This window comes from Lissotriton vulgaris, chromosome 11 (genome assembly GCF_964263255.1).
Source record: "Lissotriton vulgaris chromosome 11, aLisVul1.2, whole genome shotgun sequence".
NCBI lineage: Eukaryota > Metazoa > Chordata > Amphibia > Caudata > Salamandridae > Lissotriton > Lissotriton vulgaris.
Window position 1 is genome coordinate 197,097,778 of NC_141699.1, and position 22,594 is coordinate 197,120,371.

Consider the following 22,594-nt stretch of genomic DNA (forward strand, 5'->3'; position numbering starts at 1 on the left):
TCAGGCGACACCTCCCGATGCAGGTCCTTGGGTCTCGTTGAGGCACCAGGCGTGCCCCTCGGCTGAGCGTAGCGCTCCATATTGTTCGACTGCGAGTACGTAGTCTTCCTGCTGACCCGAGGCTGTGCTTTGTCAGCGCCACCCTTGCCAGCCATTGTTGATCTCCGGGCCACCTCGCCAGTCAACACAACGGGCCTCACCAGTTCACCTGTGTTTGGGACGATCTAACCCGCACTCCATCCAGTATGCGCTCACTCCGCCACTACGCTAGCTCCGTTGGGAGCCGGAGCAGCCAGATCCGTGCCTCGTCACCTCCGTCTGGCACTGTCGCAATCACAGGCCCTGGCTTGTGTTACGGTCCCCTGCAGTCCGCAAACTTCCACACGGTGTAACTGCACCCAGGAATATCGGATTTGGAATCGGACAACGGGATCCGTGTCAGCGTCGGTTCATCTTCAATATATCACGAAACTCTGAGAGGATATGTGACAGGATTAATACGGAGGATCGGAGGGTCTTCGGAGCTCCGAGCTCACGCGGCCATCTTGGTTGCCCGCGAAGCTCCTCCCCCCCTTTTTTCTGTCTTGAGGTCTGTTTAATTTCCACAATTCACAAGAAGCACCATAACAGCCGACGCGCGTTTCGCCCACAGGGCTTTTTCAAGGCTGTAAAGAAGATGTGTATACATGTCTATCAGACAATGTATCAGTTTCAATCAAATTGAAACATTTAACTCATCTACTTAACATGCAAATTAGCTTGTGATAGGAAGTGATCAGCCAGATTTTTATACATATAAACCATTTAGTATTACGTAGAAAGAAAAGAAAAGAAAACACTCTTGTGAATGAAGTTTCCTAGAGACCGTCTAATTGCGCTGGTGGAACTTTCAAGAATCATAAATGCCTAATACAATTTTAGAAGGCAGTACCTATAGCTATACAGTAATTCATTATTTATTTATTGTGGGCTAAGTCCGGACAAATGCACCTTATCCATCACCCTGTGCAATACACCTATACCTAATCCTATAAAAAGTCTCACCTTAACGGATACATTTTCGAAACAATTAGACAATAGGTGAAATCTATATATGGTTAGCACCTTACAGATGATTTTTGGACTTATACCAACATTCTTACACTTTGTGTTGGGAAGCGTTTTTGGAGGGCTCCCGCTAGTCCTGCTACTTGTGGTGGAAATCCTGATTTTAAATTTCTGCTCTGCAATAGATGTCCTAGTTCAAGCCGGAGACAACACTGCTTGTGCTGCGTTGCCGTGAGTGAATGGTACGCTGCTTCGGCACACCTCGGCTTCAAGAACTGAACTAGCACTGGTTCAGGCCTGTCTTGTGTGACCGCATGCAACCGGTCTTCTGCTGTCTGCTTTGCAGCCACAAATGCATTCTGGATATGTCTCAGATCACGATTAGTTGCGCCACCAGACATTGAAGTACTTAAGGACCCCTTAAAGACCCATGTATATTGTTCTCCCCTGTGTATTCCATTGATATTGAATGCATTCTTAGAGCTACCCTGGGATGCTTCAACTCTTAGTGAGTAGACAGCAGCTCTGTGGAACACTTCTTTATGGGCTACAATGCCTCCATCAGCGGCTGCTTTGGGAATTGAATGGGATCACCTTTGCTCCATAAACCTGCTTCGAGGTTTGCCTATGGGAAAATAGTCTGCGGTTGTGGGCAGCTGCGATGTTGCATCTACCACTCGAAACACATAAATATTAGCTTTTTCTGTGTGGGAACAATTTGGCCTATTTTTTAAACAAAGTAAACCAAAACAGGTTTTGCTTTCTTTTCTAGGCACAATGGCTTTGAGTGCTTAGGATTTCAAGTGGTATAATGACTTAAAGGTTTTTAAATGAATATTTTAAAGGGAAGCTCGCTTTTAGAGGTTTTTTAGGAACAGGTTTTTTTAAGTTTTAAATGTTCTGCAGCCTTTTTAGATAGTTTTCATTTATCAACCCTTAGAATGAGGAATGGGTGTTCTATTCCTGGGTTAGGCCCATGTAGCGAAGCAGCTTATTTGTAACATTGTCCTCACAGTAACATTTCAGCTGTGAACCTTTGCACATATTTGCGTGTGCGACAATGCTGGATAGTTTCTCTGAAATTAAACTTGTTTACACATCCAGCTTCGCACAACATTATCACAATGCCCTGAACATCACATACAAGATCTCTTTTCACACTATGTACAAATGTCATCTCTATCTTCATCCACAGGGCAACAGGGCTATCTACATATCCATAACATCACTATACGCAAATCGCAAGACTGCTTTCTATTATAAAAGATGAGCATCCCAATTAATAAAGGAAGCATTACAGCTGACACAGAGGGTCCTAAATTAATTACAGCTGACACAGAGGGTCCTTGCATGCTAAGAAATCACCACGCAGCGGTCTGACATCTCATGAGGGTTATCCAGTTCATCACCAAGACGGGGTCCTCCATTCTCTCCCATCAGGTAAAAGGGTTGGATCGTCCCTTTGGGGGATTCTTGACTCTACACCTACACACACTCTAGGTACACTTATAGTAGGGTTCGCATAGTAGGAGTACGCTTGATTACTGCCTTGTTTGCTATGCCTGCATATATACACTGTTTTAGCACCACGGTAGAACTATGTCTACTATTGGAGCTCTTGCTGCTTGTAATCACTTTTATCTGCTTCTTTCTGTTCAATTTGACAGCACACATATTTTATACAAGAATAACGTTGCTTCAATAAACATATTGAAAACGTCCCACAGTGTATTCGCTGTATAGTTCTCTGAGAATAAGTGACTGAGCAAAAGGTTCTGTACTATTTCCACGATCCCTGAGGGGTCAGGGTTGTCGTGTTCAGTGGTTGCCCGAAACCATTTGCTCCCAGGTATGGTTAGGAGGGCTTATGGTGGCACTGTGACCTAACTGGTCTATAGGCCGACATATCCTGCGGGGGTGTCTGGAATCATTGTAGGCACCAAGCCCCTGGTTTGTTGTCCAACAAACATCCAGATCCTACGGATTAGTAGGAACTACACGACACAGTGACCTCACTGATGACATCTCAAATTAAAAGAAGGTGGTGGCGAAGCTGTTCAAATGTTCTTTTTGTGAAAAGCAGCTGTCACGTGAGACTGGTAATACATATAGCCATGTCACAGGATTGTTTTTAAATGCTTCATCATGCTGCTTGCAGCATGATGAAGCATTTAAAAATAATCCATCCACGTCAGCTTGCAAGAGCACAATTACAAGTAGAGACACCTACTTCATCAGCATCCCAGGTCGCGCCTCGTACGCAAATACAACCTAGTATCACTATTCACATGCCTACTACTATGCTTGAGTTCCGCAAGGTTGGAACATTTTGTACAGAGTGCAATAAAGTATTAACAGGAGAGCACTTCAGTGCTGCATTACAAGAGGTTGCAAGAAGCCATAAGAGCTAATGTTTTTTTGTGTGAAAAAAGGATGCACAAGTGTAGTGCATTTTGTTGCGTATTTTTTTTAAGCTTTTGTCAAAAAACAAATGTTAGAAAAACACACCAAAATAAAGTTAAGACAAGGTTTCTCTTAGAACCACCTTTTCTGTTTTCAAGAGAAACATTATGTCTTAAATGTTTGTGAAAGTGTGAATACTTGCTATATGTCTACATGTATTTTAGACTGACTGTATCAGGGTGTGAGTGGGTGTAGCTGTATGAGTGAGTGACTGAATGGATGTGAGTGGCTGAATGGGTTAGTGAAGGGCTGTGTGAGTGGCTGTATGGGTGAGTGGCGTTATGAATAAGTGAGTGACTCTGAGTGGGTGTGTGAGTGGTATATAGGTGACTAGGTGGGTGTATGATTGGCTGTATGGGTGACTGAGTGGCTATGTTAGTAGCTATATGAGTGAGTGGCTGTGTGAGTGAGATGGTATGTGAGTGGTTGTATTTGTGAGTGACTGGGTGTGTGAGTGGCTATATTGTGAGTGCCTGGGTGTGTCAGTGGCTATATGGGTGAGGAAGGGGCTGTGTGAGTGACTGGGTGACTCAGTAGCTGTATGAGTATATGCCTCAGTGACTATGTGGGTGAGTACCTGTGTGAGTGGCTGTATAGGTGCTGGAGTGGCTGCAAGAGTCGCTGTTTGGGTGAGTGAGTGGCTACATGAGTGGCTGTATGGGTGAGTGAGTGGTTGTATGAGTGGCTGTATGGGTGAGTGAGTGCATGGCTTTATGGATGAGTGGGTGTGTGAGGCATAAGGGTCTGTAAAAGGGTCTGTGAGTGGGTGTGTGCCTGTGAATGCCTGTGTGTAGCTGTGTGGGTCTGTGAGTGGGCTTTTTATTATTTGGTGTAAATCCGTTCAGTATTTTTCAAGATATTAAAGGAAATCCAAATTTGTATATCAGGAGGGGAGCCTAAGCACAGGTCTTAATGTGAGATCCGATTGGCTGTCGGCACTTCAACCAGGAAGTGCTGGCAGCCATCTTGGGACCAATATACATGATAATACCACTTTAAAATGCATTGTAGTGAATAGCAGGTTTTGAGGGTCACAAAAAGGAGAACGTATAAAGGGTGATAATATTTCCATTTTAAATCATTTGTTGATGTTTGCATATTACTTTTAGGGAAGTGATTTTATCCTTTGAAAAAGCCTATTACTCATATTTCATGAATAATGTTTGAGACGTTTTCTCTTGATTTTCCCATAGTGGTTATGTAAGGTACGCCAAAAGCTAAAATGAATCAGAAAAACAAAACAAATGCCTGCATCCTCCTTATTTGTTGTACGTGGTTAATCCAATAGAGACCAAACAAATACTTAATTACGTTCGGTCAGGTACCTTAATTTGTACCAATCACTTTTTTTATTTTTAGCAAAATTTCATACGTGTTTTAGGCAGAAAAACAAATACACTTTAACATTTAACACATATATGTACATTTCATACAAAACAAAGAAATATATTCACAAATTAGACTACAAAACATCCAAATGACAGTTAAATTATAAACATTACAATTGCTATTTTCTTATTTTCAAACAAAGATCAACTTCATGAATTTCCCCAATATACTAGTCTGTTCCCGTTGATATGGCATATCAACGGGAAAAGACTAGTATATTGTGTTTACACTAGGACTAAAACAGAAAAATGCTTTCAATGTTCCTGGGCATTTGACGTTGTCTTGTGATAAATCATGAAGTTGATCTTTATTTGAAAATAAGAAAATAGCAAATGTAATGTTTATAATTTAACTGTCATTTGGAGGATGCAGGCATTCGTTTTGTTTTTCTGATTTACATAAGGTCCAGCCTGCCCCTGTCCCGCGCAAGGACCTAACTCCCTTGGGTTTTAAAAGCTAAAATGAAAGCATATTTTCTGTAGATTTACACTATCTAGTAAAACATGTACTACCAAAAGTTGATTCCCTTGAGTTCTACTGCAGCTTCTCAGAATGTTCTAAAGAAGTAGACCGCAGTCTTACTTATGACAAATACATGGCACACCTAACTAAATTATTCTTTTTTTTTTTGTAAAATTTTTATTTTGCAAATATAAAGAAATAAAACATCAAACAAAAGGTACCACATAGGGTGCACAGATGATCCCACACAGTGGGAACGCAGTAGATTAAGACGAGGCAATGCTGCAATACAAGAAAGTTAGTGAACAGCCGCAAGTGTAGGCAGTCCTGCTCGTACACCCCAAGGCGGGGTTGCTCAATTAGTTCAGCCGACCGGGAGTCCAGAATCACCAAGCCGTCGAGGTGAGCCTCGTCTTATCGATATAAACGTCCCGACAGTAGCACCCAAACTTGACTCCCCGCTACCCGCCCCCCCCCTCCCGTGACGGCGCCACACTTTTCCCCCATTCATCCGTCAGTCATACTTAGAGCTGAAATAAATGTAAATTCCTCAAGGACGCCGGGTACACTGCTGAGGGCAAACCAGTAGAGAGAAAGGACACCAAGGGGCCCCATATGTGTTTGAAATGTTTGTAGTTGCCTAGGAAGATGTCCGCCATTCTCTCGAGACTCAGGAGCCTCCATAGTCTAGCGTGCCAAAGGGAGATCGCCAGTGCCTCTTTCCGCTTCCAGGCTGATGCCAACGTGAGTTTGGCCGCGCCTAGACATAGCCAGAGAATCTTCTTGTCTGCTCGCGTCTGGTGCTCGAGGCCAGGGTCTCTCAAGCCCAGGAGCACGAACTCCAGTGAGTCGTCGATAGGGTACTTCAGGATATCTTTAATATGGGATAAGATCTCGGCCCAGAAGGGTTTGATGACCGGGCAGTCCCACCAAATGTGGCGGAAGTCCCCCAGGAGGCCACAGCCCCTCCAGCACCTATCCGTGACAGCCGGGTAAATGCGGTGAAGCCGGGCCGGGACCATGTACCACTGCGTGAGGGTTTTTAAATGCGCCTCCCTCAGGAGTATGGAGTGATTAAATTGCGTCATGTCCCTCCAGAGCGCCGACCATTCTCCATCAGTGATATCCCTCCCTACCATCTCCTCCCACTGCTCCATGTAGCGCGGTCTAGGGGAAAGGGCAGAACGAAGCAGCAGTTGGTAGAGAAAGGAGATGGCCCCCTTCATGGTCGATGTTTTCAGGAGGAAGGCCTCAAAGTCGGACGGAGGTCTCGTCGCAGCCTCCCGTACTCCTGGTGACGTGGCCCAGTGGAGCAGTTGCAAATGCCTGTAATTTTCCACTGGCTGCACTTGGTAGTCCCGCATGCAGTTCCCAAAAGTCAGGGGGTCAGGGCCGTGGAACAGGTGGAGTAGCGCCCGACAACCCCCCTCCCTCCAGGCGTCAAAGGGGCCCTCGGTGAGTGCCGGCGGAAACTCCGGATTGAAATGCAATGGAGTGAATGGAGACGGAAAGGTCGTCCATCGCTCATCACCCGCCAGGGTATCCCAGACTTTCAGCGTAGTCCCCGTGGGGGTACTAATGTACGCATTCGCTGGGCGGTCCCGCTTTGGCTTCCAAGCCAGATCCCAGATGGACCGACCCGCCACACTCCGGTCCATATGCAACCAGTGTTTGTCGGAAAATTGCTGTGACCATTCCACCATGACTCTAAGTTGGGCAGCTTTATAATAGAGGGGTAAATCCGGGAGGCCGACCCCCCCGTCAGTCCGCAGCCGTCGCAGGAGTGCAAACGAAAGTCGTGCCCGACCACCCTGCCAGACAAATTTCAAGATCAATGACTTAAGGTGGCTAAAAAAGGAAGAGCTCAGTGGGATCGGCAGGGCCTGGAACAGGTACAAATATTTGGGGAGAAGGACCATTTTGATGGCGTGCACCCGACCCAGCCAGGATAGGAATTTGGGCTTCCACTTCTCCAGCTCTGCCCGCGTCTTGGCCAGGAGGGGCGGGAAGTTGGCCGCGAATAAGCCACCCACCGTAGGGGTGAGGTGGACTCCCAGGTATAGTATGGAGCCCGAGGCCCAGGCCAGAGGTGTCGTCGCTCTCACCTGTGCCACCTCGGCCTGTGATAGAGTCAGGTTCAGGACATAAGACTTGCCGTAATTAATTTTGAAGCCGGCCACCTCCTCAAATTCCAGCAGGATATCTCGAACGCATGGAAGAGAGTTAGCGGGGTCGGCCACCGAAAGCAAAACGTCATCCGCAAAAAGGGAAATCTTGTGCTGTTCTCCTGTGAATGGGATGCCCTTAACCCCCTCATGCACCCGGACCGCCATCGCCAGGGGCTCAATGCTGAGCGCAAACAACAAGGGAGAGAGGGGGCACCCCTGTCTGGTGCCCCGTGAGTGCTGGAAGAATGCCGACAGGTGGCCGTTCACTGCTACCCTCGAGTGTGGGCTGCAGAAGTTGGCTCTCACCATGGCGATGAATCTTTCGGAGAAGCCAAACGCCTGTAATGTGTGGAATAGAAAGCCCCAGTCCACCCGGTCGAAGGCCTTCTCCGCGTCCAGGCCCACCAAGACTGCTGGAATGCGGAACTTGTCCGCTTTCTCAATAAGGTGGATCACCCTACGTGTATTGTCGTGCGTCTGGCGACCTTTGATGAAGCCGGACTGATCTGCGTGGACAATCGTCGGTAGGAGGTCCTGGAGGCGGCTCGCCAGAATCGCCGAGTACAGCTTCGCGTCGATATTGAGTAAGGCTATGGGGCGGTATGAGGCACACTGCTCCGGATCCTTCCCCGGCTTCGGCAGGACCGTAATCACCGCCTCCGCGAGGGTCCCGGAATTCACACCGGGCCCAGCCATGTCGTTAAATAGGGCGACCAGGAAGTCACACACCTCAGTTGCATAGGTCTGATAGAAAACTGCAGTGAGCCCATCGGGCCCGGGGGCTTTGTGCAATTTCAAGTTTTTGATGGCGGAGAGGACTTCCTCCCTCGAGATCGGGGCGTCCAGCAAGTCATTCCAGGCCCTGGAGACCTGCGGAAGCGGCAAACGCTGCAGGAACTCCCGTTGCCTAGCAGCATCTAGCTCCTCTCCCTCGTATAAAGCAGCATAGAAGCGGCCAAATACGTCCGCCTTCGCTCCGTCACGATGGTGGAGCGCTCCCGCGGAGTCTCTAATCCCACCTATGTACTCACGCTCCCTCTTGTCCCTCAGTTGTCGGGCCAAGTGTCTGCCAATCTTGTTACTACTGGAGTAGGAGTGCCGTCCCAGCCGCAGGAGGGTGAGTTCGGCCCTGTTTGTATAGTGCGCCTTCAGCTTGCCCCTAACCGCCGTCAGGGGACGTAGGGTTGTCCTCGAGGGGTTAGCTTTGTGTGCCCTCTCGAGCGCGAGCACCTCGGCCTCCAGCGCCTCCCTCTCCTTCCTACGCAGAGTGTTCAGTTGCGAATTGAGGCCCAAGCACGTCCCCCTGATCGTCGCCTTGAAGGCGTCCCACGTGGTCATCAGAGAAGTGTCCGATGGGGGATTGCAATCGAAATAATAACGTATGGCCAGACGTAAGGCTCGATTGGAGACCTCGTCCCTGACCACCGATGCAGGGAAGTACCACTTCCGATTCGCGGTGTCGGGAGGCGACCAGCGGAGCGTGAGCACCATGAGGCTGTGGTCCGACACAGATATCGGGAGAATGGCGGCATCTAGGATGTTCCCTCTAAGGGACTGACTAAGGAAGACGTGATCCAATCGAGAGTAGGAGTGGTGCACATGGGAAAAGAATGTATAGTCTTTCACGGCAGGGTGAAAAAATCGCCATCCATCTATTAGACCCAACTCCTCCACCCCACGCTGCGCGGAATCAGAAAAAAACCCTGTGTCCGCCCGCTGCCCCCCCGAGCTGTCCATATCTCTGTCCCATACCAAATTGAAATCGCCCAGCAGGAACATGAGACCTTCTGCAAAGTCCCCCACCTTAACCAATAAGTCTTGCAGGAACTTGTTCTGACCGGCATTGGGCAGATAAAGCACAACAAACGTACACAATCTACCCTGAATGTGCCCCTTTACCATCAGCCAACGCCCCTCCTTGTCGCTGCGGACCCCCACAGGTTGAAAGTGCAACGTTGCCCTGAACAGTAGTGCCACCCCCCGGTGCTTCGTGACAGCAGAGGACCTGTATACAATGGGGTACGCCCTATGGCGGAGCCGCAACTCATCCTTTCGTGCCAAGTGAGTTTCTTGCAACCCTACCACATCAAGGTGATGGTCTACCACATATTTAAGGACCTTCTGTCGCTTCTGAGGAGAGTTCATGCCCTTGACATTCTACGTCCCTATACTAAGTGGCATGGCAAATACAGACCACAGACCCCGCGTTCAGCAATCCAATTGGCACCCATCCCGCACTCCTCCCCACCCCCAGGCAGAAAACACCCAGGCGATTCCAGAACATTCGCTGAACCACAACCTCAACAGTAAAGTACGCTCTCCTCCGCAGACACGCCACATTCACCCCAATGGCCTTCCGTCACGGGTCCCTCCCCCCCCATCCCCAACAACCCCCAACCAAACCCCCCCCCTAAACGATATGTAAACCCAACATTGTACAAAATCAAAAGGAAAAGTGCAGTAACCATACTCATCGAGATCAGTAGGCCGAAGTCCGTAGGAGGCCCCCACTCAAGAAGCAGGCCGGGGGAGTGAAGATACTATTCCCCTTGACCACAGTCGAGGTTGTCTCCCACAAGAGTACTTTCAAATCCCTCGACCAGAAGGCCCGGGCCCCTCCGGCGCCGATCCGCCATTCTTTGGGGATCACGCCGCCCCAGAGCTATGCTATGAGTCGGCCAACGTGGCCGATGCCACCGAGGCGACTGCTGCTCCCCGTTCTTGCAGGCTGGCAGAAAGATCTGGTCGTTGTCTGATGGGGGAACCCCCCACCCTGTGCCATGAAGACGAGCGGCGGCGCCGCCGAGACGGGGAAGCCGTCGCGGCCTGCGAAGACGGCACATCCTCCAGGCCCAAAAGCTCTTTTGCCGCCTGAAGCGTGCGAATTTGAGCAAGGCGATTCTGCCATCTAAAAATGATCCTGAAAGGGTGTCCCCAGGAGTAGGCGATGCCCCTCTCTCTCAGGAACGCTGTCACCGGTCGGAACTCCCTCCGCTTTTGCAAGGTAGATGCAGCCAAGTCCTGATACAGTTGTGGCCGATGCCCCCGGAACTGTAGCGACTCGATGGTCCTGGCCTTTCGTAGAATCCTTTCCTTGAGCTGGAAATCGTGGACGCATACCAGAATGTCAGGGGGGGCCCCCCCCCCGCGCCGTGGCAGTCCCACCCGGTGTACTCTGTCCATCTGTATCTCCTTCGTGTCTTCCTCATCGAGGACCTGGAGGAACAGCTCCTGGACGTACCCCCGTAGGTCCCCAGCCTCACCGTCCCACGGCACCGCCCGTATTCGGATGTTATTTCTACGGGAGCGGTTTTCAAGGTCTTCCGTGTGTAGTTGTAAGTCCAGATTTTGCTCTGTGAGGCGAATGATGTCTTGCTGAAGCATATGGACTCGGTAGCCACGCTCAGATCCCGGTCTTCCAGGGTCGCCACCCTCTCGCCTATGCCGTCCACGTCTCTCCGCACCTCCCTCAAGTCGGAGGCTAGCTGCGCCCTGAGCTCAGAGATGTCCTCCTTGATTGAGGCAAACAACTCTGTCATGAAAGCCTTCGTCGCTGGGGCATCTTCGTCCGATTGCTTCGACGATCCACTCGCTCCAGGGGAGGCCGGTTGTTGAGAGGATTTCGGGGCATTGTCTTTCCCCTGGCCCTGTTTGCGCGGCATAGTAGTCATGGCGGCTCACAGCGCTCTGATCCGGCGCCACGTGGCCCTGGAGAGCAGCGGGGCCTTTAGGCAAACCAAGTGTTCGGGAAGGCGCTCACGGATGCCACCAGGTATGTCCAGCCCCCCGCACACAGCTACTCGATCCGTGGGTCCCACCAGAGCCCAAGAAGGGTAAAACCCGAGAGCCGGCGCCTGTTTGCCTGTGCCCTCCGGGCCTCCTCCGAACACGTGCTGCGCCAACAGCCACTGGAAGGTCCGCTCCTTTGCTCCGTAGTAATCTCGGCCCTGCACAGCGCCCAGGCCTCGCGGTCAAGTGTAATGGCGGGCTTCGAAGTCCCGATCAGGCGGCAGATGCCAGCCGAGCCTGGCCTCGCAGAGGTAATGGCGGGTGGTGCAGATCGTAGAACGCCGCCGCTCGCCCAAGTGCCACAGCCAGTGCTAGGAACCGGTGCCTCACCACCCCCAGGGGCAGGGGGGTACGATCTGAGTCCGCCGCCAGGTCACCAGTCGCCTATGTGCAGCTCCTTCCAGCCTTCCGCCTGCTCTGACGACTTCAGGGCAGATCCAGGGCCCCGCCCATCGACCGCGCCGGGCCTCGATGTCAGGAGAGCCCGGGGTCTCACAGGCCGCGGGGTGCGTTCGATCTCAGAGGCGCACCCGGGGTCACACCGCCTCGGCGACCACACCAAAGCCACCCGCTCCGTCAGGCGGACTTCCCCGCCGCTTTTGGGGCGGGTGAACTCCCACAAGTTCGTGCTTTTAGATGCTTTGCTGGATCAGCGCCGGAGCGGCACGGAAAGGCGTCCTACTCCGCCGCCATCTTGGCCACGCCCCCCTAACTAAATTATTCTTGATTTGAATCACACTAGTAAAACTTAAAACATTTAATTTAGGAAGTAACAAAATGAGGGTGTTCTTTTTATCATAGAAATTATGCTTAGTACTGTAGAAAAAAAAATAGGGCACATCCTTGTACACTGGGTGCTCTGGGTGGGCTCCAAGGCACCTAGGGAGACCTGGCCGGGCTCCTTGGGGTGGGGACCTTGGGGCCAAAATCGGCCCTGGGATGGGGGGCATGCAGCTCCCCTCCCCCATTGATTTTTGGCAGGCCCCATTCCAAAAGGGGACAGAAAAACGACCAGAAATGCAAAGCAGGGTGGAAAAATGAGCAGAAAAGGCCAAACAGAACGCAGAAAAACGAGCTGGAAAGGCAAAACGGAGGGCAGAAAAATGAGCAGAACAGGCCAAACAGAAAGCAAAAAACGAGCTGGAAAGGCAAAACCGAGGGCAGAAAAACAAGCAGAAGAGGCAAAAAAGAGCAGAAGAGAGGAAAACAGAGGGTACTCGGGCACCAATGCACCCACTCACGGACCCACTGAGACATTCACGCTCCAACTGAGAGACCCCCTCAGAGACTTATGCCCCCACTCACTGACCCACTCAAAAACACTTGTGTTTCCGCTGACAGGTCCACTGAGACACTCATGCATCCACTCACACACTGAGAGACACACTCACTCACACACCCACTGAGATACTCATGCACTCACTCACATACTCACTCCCACCCAAAGCTTTCAGGTTACAGTTAGGAAATGACATTTTGAAAAAAACTTTAGAAATTCACTTGAAAAAAACAAAGGTCATAGATTTCACTCGTACAAAACCACAGAAATCCAGCAGTTAGTTACCATAGCTAACTATAATGTATGCCCCCGCAATGCACTGCTTATGACCTCGCATATTACATCATTCATGACCTGGTCAGTGACATCACTCGTGACATATCAAAATACATCATCCACAGAATCACTTTCACACCCCATAAAACCTTTCATGTTTCCACTCACACAACCACTTTCATACCCATACAACTACTCACATAATCACACTCATCCATAGAGCCACTCACATACTCATTCAGCTACTCACTCACCCAATCAGCTAGTCATACAAGCAGTCACTCACTCACATCCATTCACACAGCCACATACTCACCCTTACAGCTACTCACACACACTTATTCATCACACACTTTTTCATCTATATAGCCATTCCCACACCCACTCACTCACCCATACAGCCTCTCAACACAGCCACTCACCCACCCATACAAGCACTTAAACACTCACACCCCACACAACCACTTACATACCCATTCATATATCCACACAAGCACTCCCACATCTGCTTACTCACCCAAACAGCCATTCAGACATCAACTCACTTAGCAAACACCCTCATACAGCCATTTAGACACCCAATCACTCACCCATACATTCACATCAGTGATGTCACTGACCATGTCTTGAGTGATGTAATATGTGAGGTCATAAGTATTGCATTGCGGGACGTACGTTTTAGTTGGCTCAGGTAACAAGTCAAATCCGACCCTAGCTATATCGTCCCTGTAAACTTTGGGTTTTCAGTGAAAAAAAAAAAAATATATATATATATATATATATATCAAATTAATTAGTCTTTATTCGATTATAAGCAATCATAAAAGACACATATACACAACAACAAAATAAAAAAACCAAGAATGGCTTATTAAAACAATTAGATTATCACGAGATAAAACTCGATAGAATTCAGTTAAACATATCAAACTGGTAGTACATATGATAAAACTTTTGTCATAAAATAGATAAAATCCGTAAAAGAAAGGTAAAACCATAATTACATGTATCAAAAAGTTCGCAATCTTGTATGCTTACTGAGAAATTTAAATGAGAGAATACTAAAACACCACAGCTCATTGACATCTATTACATGGTAACATAGTCAGGTAGTTACATAATCACATAATGCCCTGCATCCTGTTCCTTCTTTTGGCCCACGTCCACCTCCAAAATTTGGCCATAGCAATAGCTATGACTTCACTGGTATCGGATTTTAAAATGCACAAAGCATTTTGGCACGATCTTGTTCCTATTTTGGCACAAACTGGTTTAAGCCATTTATGGCGAGGTGCCTTGTATGCAGGGCAAACAAAGAGAATATGCAGCAGGGTCTCTTCAACACAAACACGAGTGACAGTATATATCTTGCTCAGTCCCCCACTTTTTTGTAAACGATTTTATGGGGAGGCTTCCCACTCTAAATTGGTGGTAGAGCTTCCTATCACCAAAACTGATAATGGTGTCCCAATAAGCCTCCAATCTATATTCGATTTTATGGGCCAGAAAGAGGCTTGTTAAAGAATCACCATTCACCTGAGAAAGAAACTTCTGCCAGACCATATCCCTGTATAAGGCTTTAAGTTCTGTTTTTGAGGTGAAAGAATTCCCTTCTGGGTCCAACCACAAGTGGTTGAGATCCATATCCGATAAAATAGCCTTAATCCTATGTAACCATTGGGATTTTACTGGATTAATCAGCATCTCTAATATACTTAAGAGCTTGCGCGTAGGGTGCTAGCTCCGGGGTGGTCCAGAGCCGTTGCCAATAGGCAAGAGGTCTATAACCCTCTGCCTCCTCAAAGGAAATACACCCAAGATCCAACAATAACGGTCTAAGTGCTGTCAACGGCGGAAGACCAGTCAGTGCCCTCAAAAGCATATTCTGTGCTTGGACTAGAGAAACTTACTTTTCGAATCCCCAGAGTTCAGCTCCATAGATTTTTGAGGCTTTAACCTTCCCTTGGTAGATGGCCAAAACCGGAGCTACTAGTTTGGTTTGGGATAGGCAGTGTTCTTTCAGGAGGACCCTGCTAATTGGTTGTGCTGTAAGACCAGCAAATCCATATGTGGCTTCCAATTCAATCTTTTGCCCATTGTAACCCCTAAATAAGTACCTCAGTTAGTTTGTTCGAGGGACGCATTGTTCATTTCTACACTGGCTTTCACTGTTTTATTTTTGTGCAAGACCATGAACTTGGTCTTGTCAACATTGACCACAAGATCATGGTCATTACAAAAATGGCTAAATCGGTCAAGGGCTCTTTGCAGACCAACTTGTGTTTTAGACAGAATTAAAGTATTGTCGGCAAACATTAATGAAGGAACCCTCGAGCCAGCGAGAGTAGGAGTGTCCGTGGGATAATCCGAGTAATATGACACAACATTGTTGATGAACAAAGAGAAGAAGGTAGGGGCTAACACATCGCCTGCTGCACTCCCTTGTTCACCGGAAAACGTTCTGTTGTCTCCCCCTGTTGGCCTCACCTAACTTGGGCATAGGTAGAATCATATAGTTTAATGATGAATGAAAGGATCTCAGCGGGCCTCCCAGCTTTATTGAGAGTGTCCCAAAGTTTATTGCGGGGCACTAGATCAAAAGCAGACTTAAGATCAACAAATGCTGCATAAAAGGTATATATTTATTTTTTGTCACTGAAAAATCCAAAGGATAAAACGACGTTCTCCTTAGGTGAAAATGTTAGTCTAAATGTAGCATTTTCATCTTTAAAAAGACACTGAAATTCACTAGTTCTATTTATGTAAAGTAACTTCAACCTGCACCCCTAACATGTACAGTATTGTCATCAGTGAAGTCATTTCTGAGGTCGGTGATTATCAGTGATTTCACAGAACATGTAATGAGTGATTTAATATATGAGGTCATATACAGTTGAAGGGTACGAGTTATAGGTACTTAAAATAATTAGGATGAAATTCAGTGAAAATAATTGGGATGAAATTCAGTGGTTAGTTTTGTAGTTTCAAATGTTACGTTTAAACTGACATTTTCACCTAACTATCGCATCACTTTAAACTTTGTTTCTTTCTTTACTATTTTTTTATTTATTTTTATGCAGGTTCTCATTGCCAACAATGGAATTGCTGCAGTTAAGTGCATGAGGTCCATCCGCCGATGGGCCTATGAAATGTTTAGAAATGAAAGAGCTATTAGGTTTGTTGTCATGGTTACACCAGAGGACCTTAAAGCCAATGCAGGTAAGCACATTGTGCTATATGTCTATGGTTTATGTGCATGTCCTATACAGGACCAAAGAGTTAAAAAAATAAAAAGTGCACATTTTCAGTTCACTTTGTCCTTTCCAGGTAATTGTAGTACTACTGTTAAATCAAACAATATATGAAACATCTAAAGAAATAAAGCTCTATGTTTTTGTTAGGTCACTTGAAAGCACTTGTGCTTAAGAAATGACATAGCAATGAGTGATCCTGAATCCTTGAAATTCAAGAGTCCAGCCTGTTACACATGGTTGTCTTAGATCAGGCATGCAGGATTCATGCATCCCATGAGGAGCGACCCAGGAAAATGATGTTTTGAAATGGTAGATTTTCTTGGAAGTCTCTTTGAAGGCCTCCTACCGTCCATCAAGCGGAAGCTGGTACAGCGTTTTGTAGACAATACCACTGCCATGTGGTACTGCAACACACAGGGCAGCGTTGGGTAGGCCTGGACAGAGCTGGTGAATGAATTCCGCTGAGTTACCAAAAAACGGTGGAATTCCTCTCAGGCACCCCTAAGTAGATCGCTTAAAGACCAGAGCCGTGACATAGCGCTGCCATGATATTAATATATTGTATGGCACACCTGGTGAGCTTTGGTTATCATCAGAGGTATGTATATAAAATATCACGAGAATGTGTTAATTACGTAATACTTGTAGGCATAGGAATGCTCATGAAGCGGCACTGCACTGTATTGCATCATCTTATAGTTACACATGGGTGTAATCCAGTGTATGCCCACAAGGTGCCAGGCCAGCTAGTGGAGCTTATCTCAGCATGTGCCAGCACTTTTGTAAAGGTTGCAAGCGCATCACCCCTGTCACTGGAAATTCCCTTCTGGCAACTGTTCGACCCTCTGCTGGCATCAGAAAATCGTTCCTTCACCAAGTGTAGTAAAACTTTAAATGGGAAAGTACTATTCCTGACTGTAGATAATTACATCCGGTACACGTCCCTTCGATTCCTGTGTTACCTATTGGGTAGAATGTTTGTGGGGACTACCGGCCCTTCATCCTTAATGATCAGCCTCCTTATTCGCCCTTCTTTTAACTGATCTTCTCTTCCAGATGAGACCTGCCATCACTCTGTTACGCCACTGACTGAGTCCACCATTCTTGCCAAAAGCCTAAAGTTACTATTTAAAAAAAAATATTTTTATTATTTTCCAACACCATGAAATCAAAACAAAAATAAGTTAGTCATACAGTACCTTATGTTAATAGTAATTATGTAAAACAGTACACCTTCATAGCCTTTGCGGACTCCTTTGTTGCATAGCCAAGCATGAGTCGGAGACTTTTGTACATTGCCGTGCAACTTCCCCTTTTCTATAGTGCTGAGATGGCCTCAACTTGTCATTGAGCCTGGCAAGGATATCCCCCCGGGATCCATTTGATAGGCCCCTGCGCCTAACGTTACTATTGACCCATGTGTCTCCAAGAACACAATATTACAGCTCTCATTGAAATCTGTACCCCTTCGGAAAAGAAATTAAATTCAAGTGATGTAAGAGGACATGCGATTTCTCTTACTCCACCCCAAACCATGAACACCTTCGAAAAGATAGACACGTTTGTGGCAGCAGTCAGGACATGCTCAGCTGCTTTGGATTTAGTGGACTGTTGAAAGGGAAAAGCAAAAACAAATAACTTTTCTGAGTCTCAATCTCAAGAGTTTTTGGCCCTCTCAGTCAGCCTTCACTTGATAAGGAGTCTGAGGAATATTTAGGAAGCTTCCGATTGGACTAGCTGGAAGGTTTGGGAATCTTTATTCCTATCCCAGGACTGCCTCTGTAATAAATTTAGAAGCCCCATGTGGCTTTGGGGTCCTGGTGTACACTGTTCAGTGGAGAGTCAACTTCTTGATTCAAAATGTATTTTTAGGTCTCGCCTACGCAGCGCGCATGCGCTGCATAGGCAAAAAGACCTTTTCTGATCGCTTTGGCTTCTTAGCCAAAAACGTGCACGCGTTCCATTGCCATCAATGGCAATGCGTGCAAGTGAGGTGATCTACTTGCGGGAGCGTGCACCACCATTTGGCAGCAATTATCGCTCCCGCAAGTGTGGGCCCTCCTCCTCCCCCCTGCTGCCCCGCCTCCTCCTCCTCCTGCTGCCGCACGAGCTTGTTTAAGCCTTGCATATGAACACGCACACTCACTGCGCACCCACTGTTTGCAGCATCACAGTGCGTATACTTTTATTGATGCACTTCGACCGCTGCATGCAACTTTAGTACTGCCAGCAGTTTCGATTTCTCTCCGTCCCCTGCAAGGATGCTCAACTCTCTATCCGCAGTAAAGCATCTCTATTCTTTACTTCCGGACTACCAGGGGGCGGATTGGACATGCGCACTGGGTGAACAGCCTCTGTCACGTGATCCGCAGCTTACTGTGTATCCAAAGCTGCACCCATGGACGAAGACTGGCTGTCGCTAGTGGTGTCAGGGATAGACTTAACCAAGGTGAGGGCGAATGGGGAGAAGAAGGGGCAATCTGAGGGGTAAGCAGAGCGGGAGCTGACCAGACAAGTTTTTGCCATAAAGGAAGGGTACTGTCTATGCCTATGTACAATACATGTGTGCATGATGGCTATGTGGTGCTCCTTGCTGCCTAATTATTGCTTCTGCTTAATGCTAGTGGGATGTATCTATGTGTGGCATGTGATGGCGTGTGATTTTAGGCATCTGTCTGTGTTCGGCGGTTCCCCCGGGACGTAAGGGCGGCTGTGAAAGTGCGAGCAGTGTGCAGTGAGTTGGCAGTTAATGCAGTGTCCTTTGTGGCAGTTCCGTGCAGGCGTTGCTTCTGAGGGTCCGGCAGCATCAAGTGTAGTTGACGCTACAACCTTAAGGACCGAGCACGTGCCGGGGTCTTCCACCTCCTGTGAGCCATCTGATTGCGCAGTTGCTGCCGCCCTTCCCTCGCGAGCTTCCCTTCTTCAAGCTGCCGCGCGCTCGGCTCCTGGGGAGTTCTTTTGCTCCTGAACTCATCCTCGTGGACTCCGTGTCTTGAGTGTAGTGTATCCTGTGCCAAGGAGGGTGCGCTTCCCGAGTGCTACTGAACTCTCACTGTGTGAGACCTTTCTCATTCTCAAAAGTGTGCAGGGCCCTGAGCAAAGTGGGCTCTCTCTCCCCTATCGTCGTACTCCTTGTGGGTCCATCCATTATTCCGTCCTGTGGAGACGGCTGCTCCGTTGTGGCACAGCTCCAGCGTGAGACCCTCGTCTTGGTGGTAGCAGGTCCTACATGAAGAAAGGGGACTCTGCTGGTACTGCTGTTCCTGAACTCTTGCGCCTTGTATGCAGACTACGCTGGCCAGCCTACAAGGGGTCCGTCCCTGCTGACCCAAGGGCTCACGTCTGACATTATGTATCTTTGGATGAGTGCGGCCACGATTTGCACGTGCTTCCTCCACTTTCGGTAATCTTCAGTATCTTTCCTCTGGCACCCACTACTGGCTGCCTCCTGTACGTGTCCTCCTCAGACACTAGACGCTGGCCTCTTTTTGCACGCTTCTTCCTTTGCCACCTCTGGCACAGTCGTAGCTCTGACACGGCTGCCTGACGAGTCACAGCGCTGAAATCCTTCACTCCTGAACACCTTTGGCGCCTGCCTTCCCCTGACGTGGAATGCCTCTGACTCCACTCAATGCTGTGGCGCATAGCTCCTTGTCCCCCTTACTAGAGGACATCACAAGCACGTTTTCCTCACACCCGCTTTTGCCCACTTGCTCTGCTCATTGCAGGAGACTTTCTGCACATACCTTCCTCTGACTCTTATAGCAGACTACCTTCTGCGCTCGTCTTCCTTTGAATCTACTCGCTGCTACAATGCAGTTTTGCCTTTACGGTTGCCTGGCTTCATCTGAAACCCACTTGAAACTAGATTCTGCACGTGCGTTCCTGTGACACCTACTGGCCACCTTCTGCTCTTGCCCTCCTCTGATACTAGTCGCTGCTCTGATGCCCGGCCATACACACTATTCTTCACTGAAGTAGTCCTCCTGTGCGTTCCTTTGTCACACACCTGTTGCTAGCCACTTTTTACATGCTCCTTCCTCTGATGACCGCAGCTGGCCATCATTTTTGAGCTTCTGTCTCTTGACTACAAGGTAGCCAGCCGCCTTCTGCATGCTCATTTCTCTGAAACTACTTGCTGCTATGATGCACGGCCCCTCTTATAAGGTCCCAAAGGCGAGACCCCTCCAAATCCCAGCAGTCTGCTCTCGCTCACTCAACCCCGAAGAAACTTGGACTGTAAGTCGGCAGCAGCAGTAATCTCTAGGCCCCTAGGGAACAGGAGGACGGAGAACTGGGTAGAGGCAGCGCAAGGTCCTGCAGCATGACAAAGCTTCCTGCAGATTTGCGCCTTTTCAGGATCCAGTGGATCGCTAGGGTCTCTGGCTAGGACCAGTATTTGCGGAGTACTGAGAATTGAGAGTGGCCTTTCTTAGACAGGGCTGCTAGTGGGATACGGCCTCTGAGGTTTTTCAGTCTGTTCGTTTCCCGGACTTTGTCTCTTGGCAGATAGGATTGCAGCCTCTCCTAGGCCCGTAGGTCCTTGTTCAGGTCTTGATTCAGAGTCTCCAGTTCTGCGGATTATCTGGGCTTTCTGCTCAGTGCCTCTGTATTGTCTCACGCTCTACACTTCTGCTCACGGAACAATCGGAGTACGGATCTTGTGGAGGAGGGAAGCTTCACCCCGAAGGCAGCCGAGAAGATGTGACAACAGTTGTGTAAGTCTGAAGCAACAGATGTAAAAAAAACTTGTAAAGTTGGGGTGAGTGCATCTGTAGACTCCGCTCTGCCATCGGTTGGCGGAGTTTTTGCCAAACTCCGCGCTGCAAGCGGAGTGGCAAAACTCTGTGAACTCTGCCCGTGGAGTGGAGTGGAGTTTACCACCCAGACCTAGCATTGGGTCCTTGGTCCTGTGACAAAAGGCATTGCACCTTTGGAAGCAGTTGAACTGTCTGGCCATCTGCTGGATTGTGACCCTGGTGGGATCTATGTACACCAGGGTGGACAGGCTCCGACAGCAATACCTGGCAGATTACGAAAGGCGACTGCACCCTGCGGTGGTACCCGGCATCTCCCAACATGGGGAGTCCCGTGGTTAGATCTTTTTGCCATTGCCTAATGTGCAGTATTCAAACATTTGCACATATATGTTCCTGCAAAGACTGCCCCTAAGAGATTAATTTTACCTAGTCTCAGGACTCCTTTATGCCTTTCAAGCACTGCTTCATTTACCAATAGTTTAAAGAAAATCAGGGACGACTGGACGCAAGTCGTCCTAGTGGCCATTAATGAGGCCATAGAATACCATTTCCTGAAGCAGCAGCAGCGAGACCTGATTCTCCACCTGAACCTGCTTAATTTGCACCTCCATACAAAGAGATTTGTTTTGCCAGCGGAAGTTGTGAATGTCATTCAGGCTGCCGGGCACCCTTCTGCAAAGTCTATTTATGTCGGGCTGTGGAGATAAGTTTGTGGCCTGGTGTCGCATCCACTGGACTGACATTACGTTGGCTAAGCTGTTGGATGTTTTTTTATTTGTTTGGTCTTCTGCTCTTCAAGGCTTTGCAGTAGGCACCATTAAAGATTTATAGGTCGCTTTTCACCTTTCTACGTTTACGCACCAACCACCCTAGTTTAAATTACCTGTTGCAAAGAGTTTTCTTTAAGGTTTCTGTGAAAGGCCTGGGAACGTTCATTCCTACTTTCCCGGGAACAGGATCGCAGCTCCCTCTGCAGCTCATCACAACATCCCCAGGAACTTTGATAGAGATAACGGACATGGGTTAGAGAGAACGGAGGGGAAAGGGCAGAGGCGGACAGAAAAAAGAAAATGAAAGACTTGCTACTGCATACAGGAGGAGCGGAGCAGAAAATAGAAAAAGCCGCGAGCAAGAGAGAGGCCCGAGCTAGAGGACATGAAGAGAAAACGGAGACCAGATTCAGACAAGAGGAGACAGAGAAAGCCCCGCCATGCTAGTGGAGGAGAAGTGGGAGTTTTGTGACTCGTGGTAGAGGAGGTCCCGCCAAGAGAGCACTCGCCCAGACGATGACCCTCCCCACCCAAAGAAGTGAGGACCCTTTTGGCGAATTGGAGGAAGAAGATGCCTGGTCGGAAGAATGGTGGATGCCACAGATGGATGCCGACTCACCACAGCTCAGGAAGGTTGTGGCTGCCCAGGTGAGTAACTAGGAACGATTGGTAGTGGAACAAAGTTTGGGCTGGTGCTTTTGATGGAATTTCATTTTGTTTTTCCTCTATCTGCTATATTTCAAAAGTTTTGAACTAAAACCCGAATGGGGGTATTAAAGGAGGGGGCCACTACAATGTTTATGCGCACTGGTGTTGGAGAAGGGAACAAGTCACCCAAGAGAGAGGGAGAACAGTAATAGGAGAACCCTATAAAATAAGCCTAAGGTAGTAGTCTAATGAAAAGAAGAGAAGTAAGGACATGGGTGTATAAAAATGG

General features: G+C 48.3%; 1 protein-coding gene across 2 annotated transcripts in view; it reads left to right on the top strand.

The window, feature by feature from the left end:
- The window catches only part of ACACB (acetyl-CoA carboxylase beta), a 1,895,698-nt gene that overhangs the window by 37,798 nt on the left and 1,835,306 nt on the right, over positions 1-22,594 (top strand). For both annotated transcript variants that reach the window (XM_086943101.1, XM_086943102.1), the window contains exon 2: positions 15,954-16,092. In XM_086943101.1, coding sequence (XP_086799227.1) covers positions 15,954-16,092 — 139 coding nt within the window. The remainder of the gene's footprint in view (positions 1-15,953; positions 16,093-22,594) is intronic.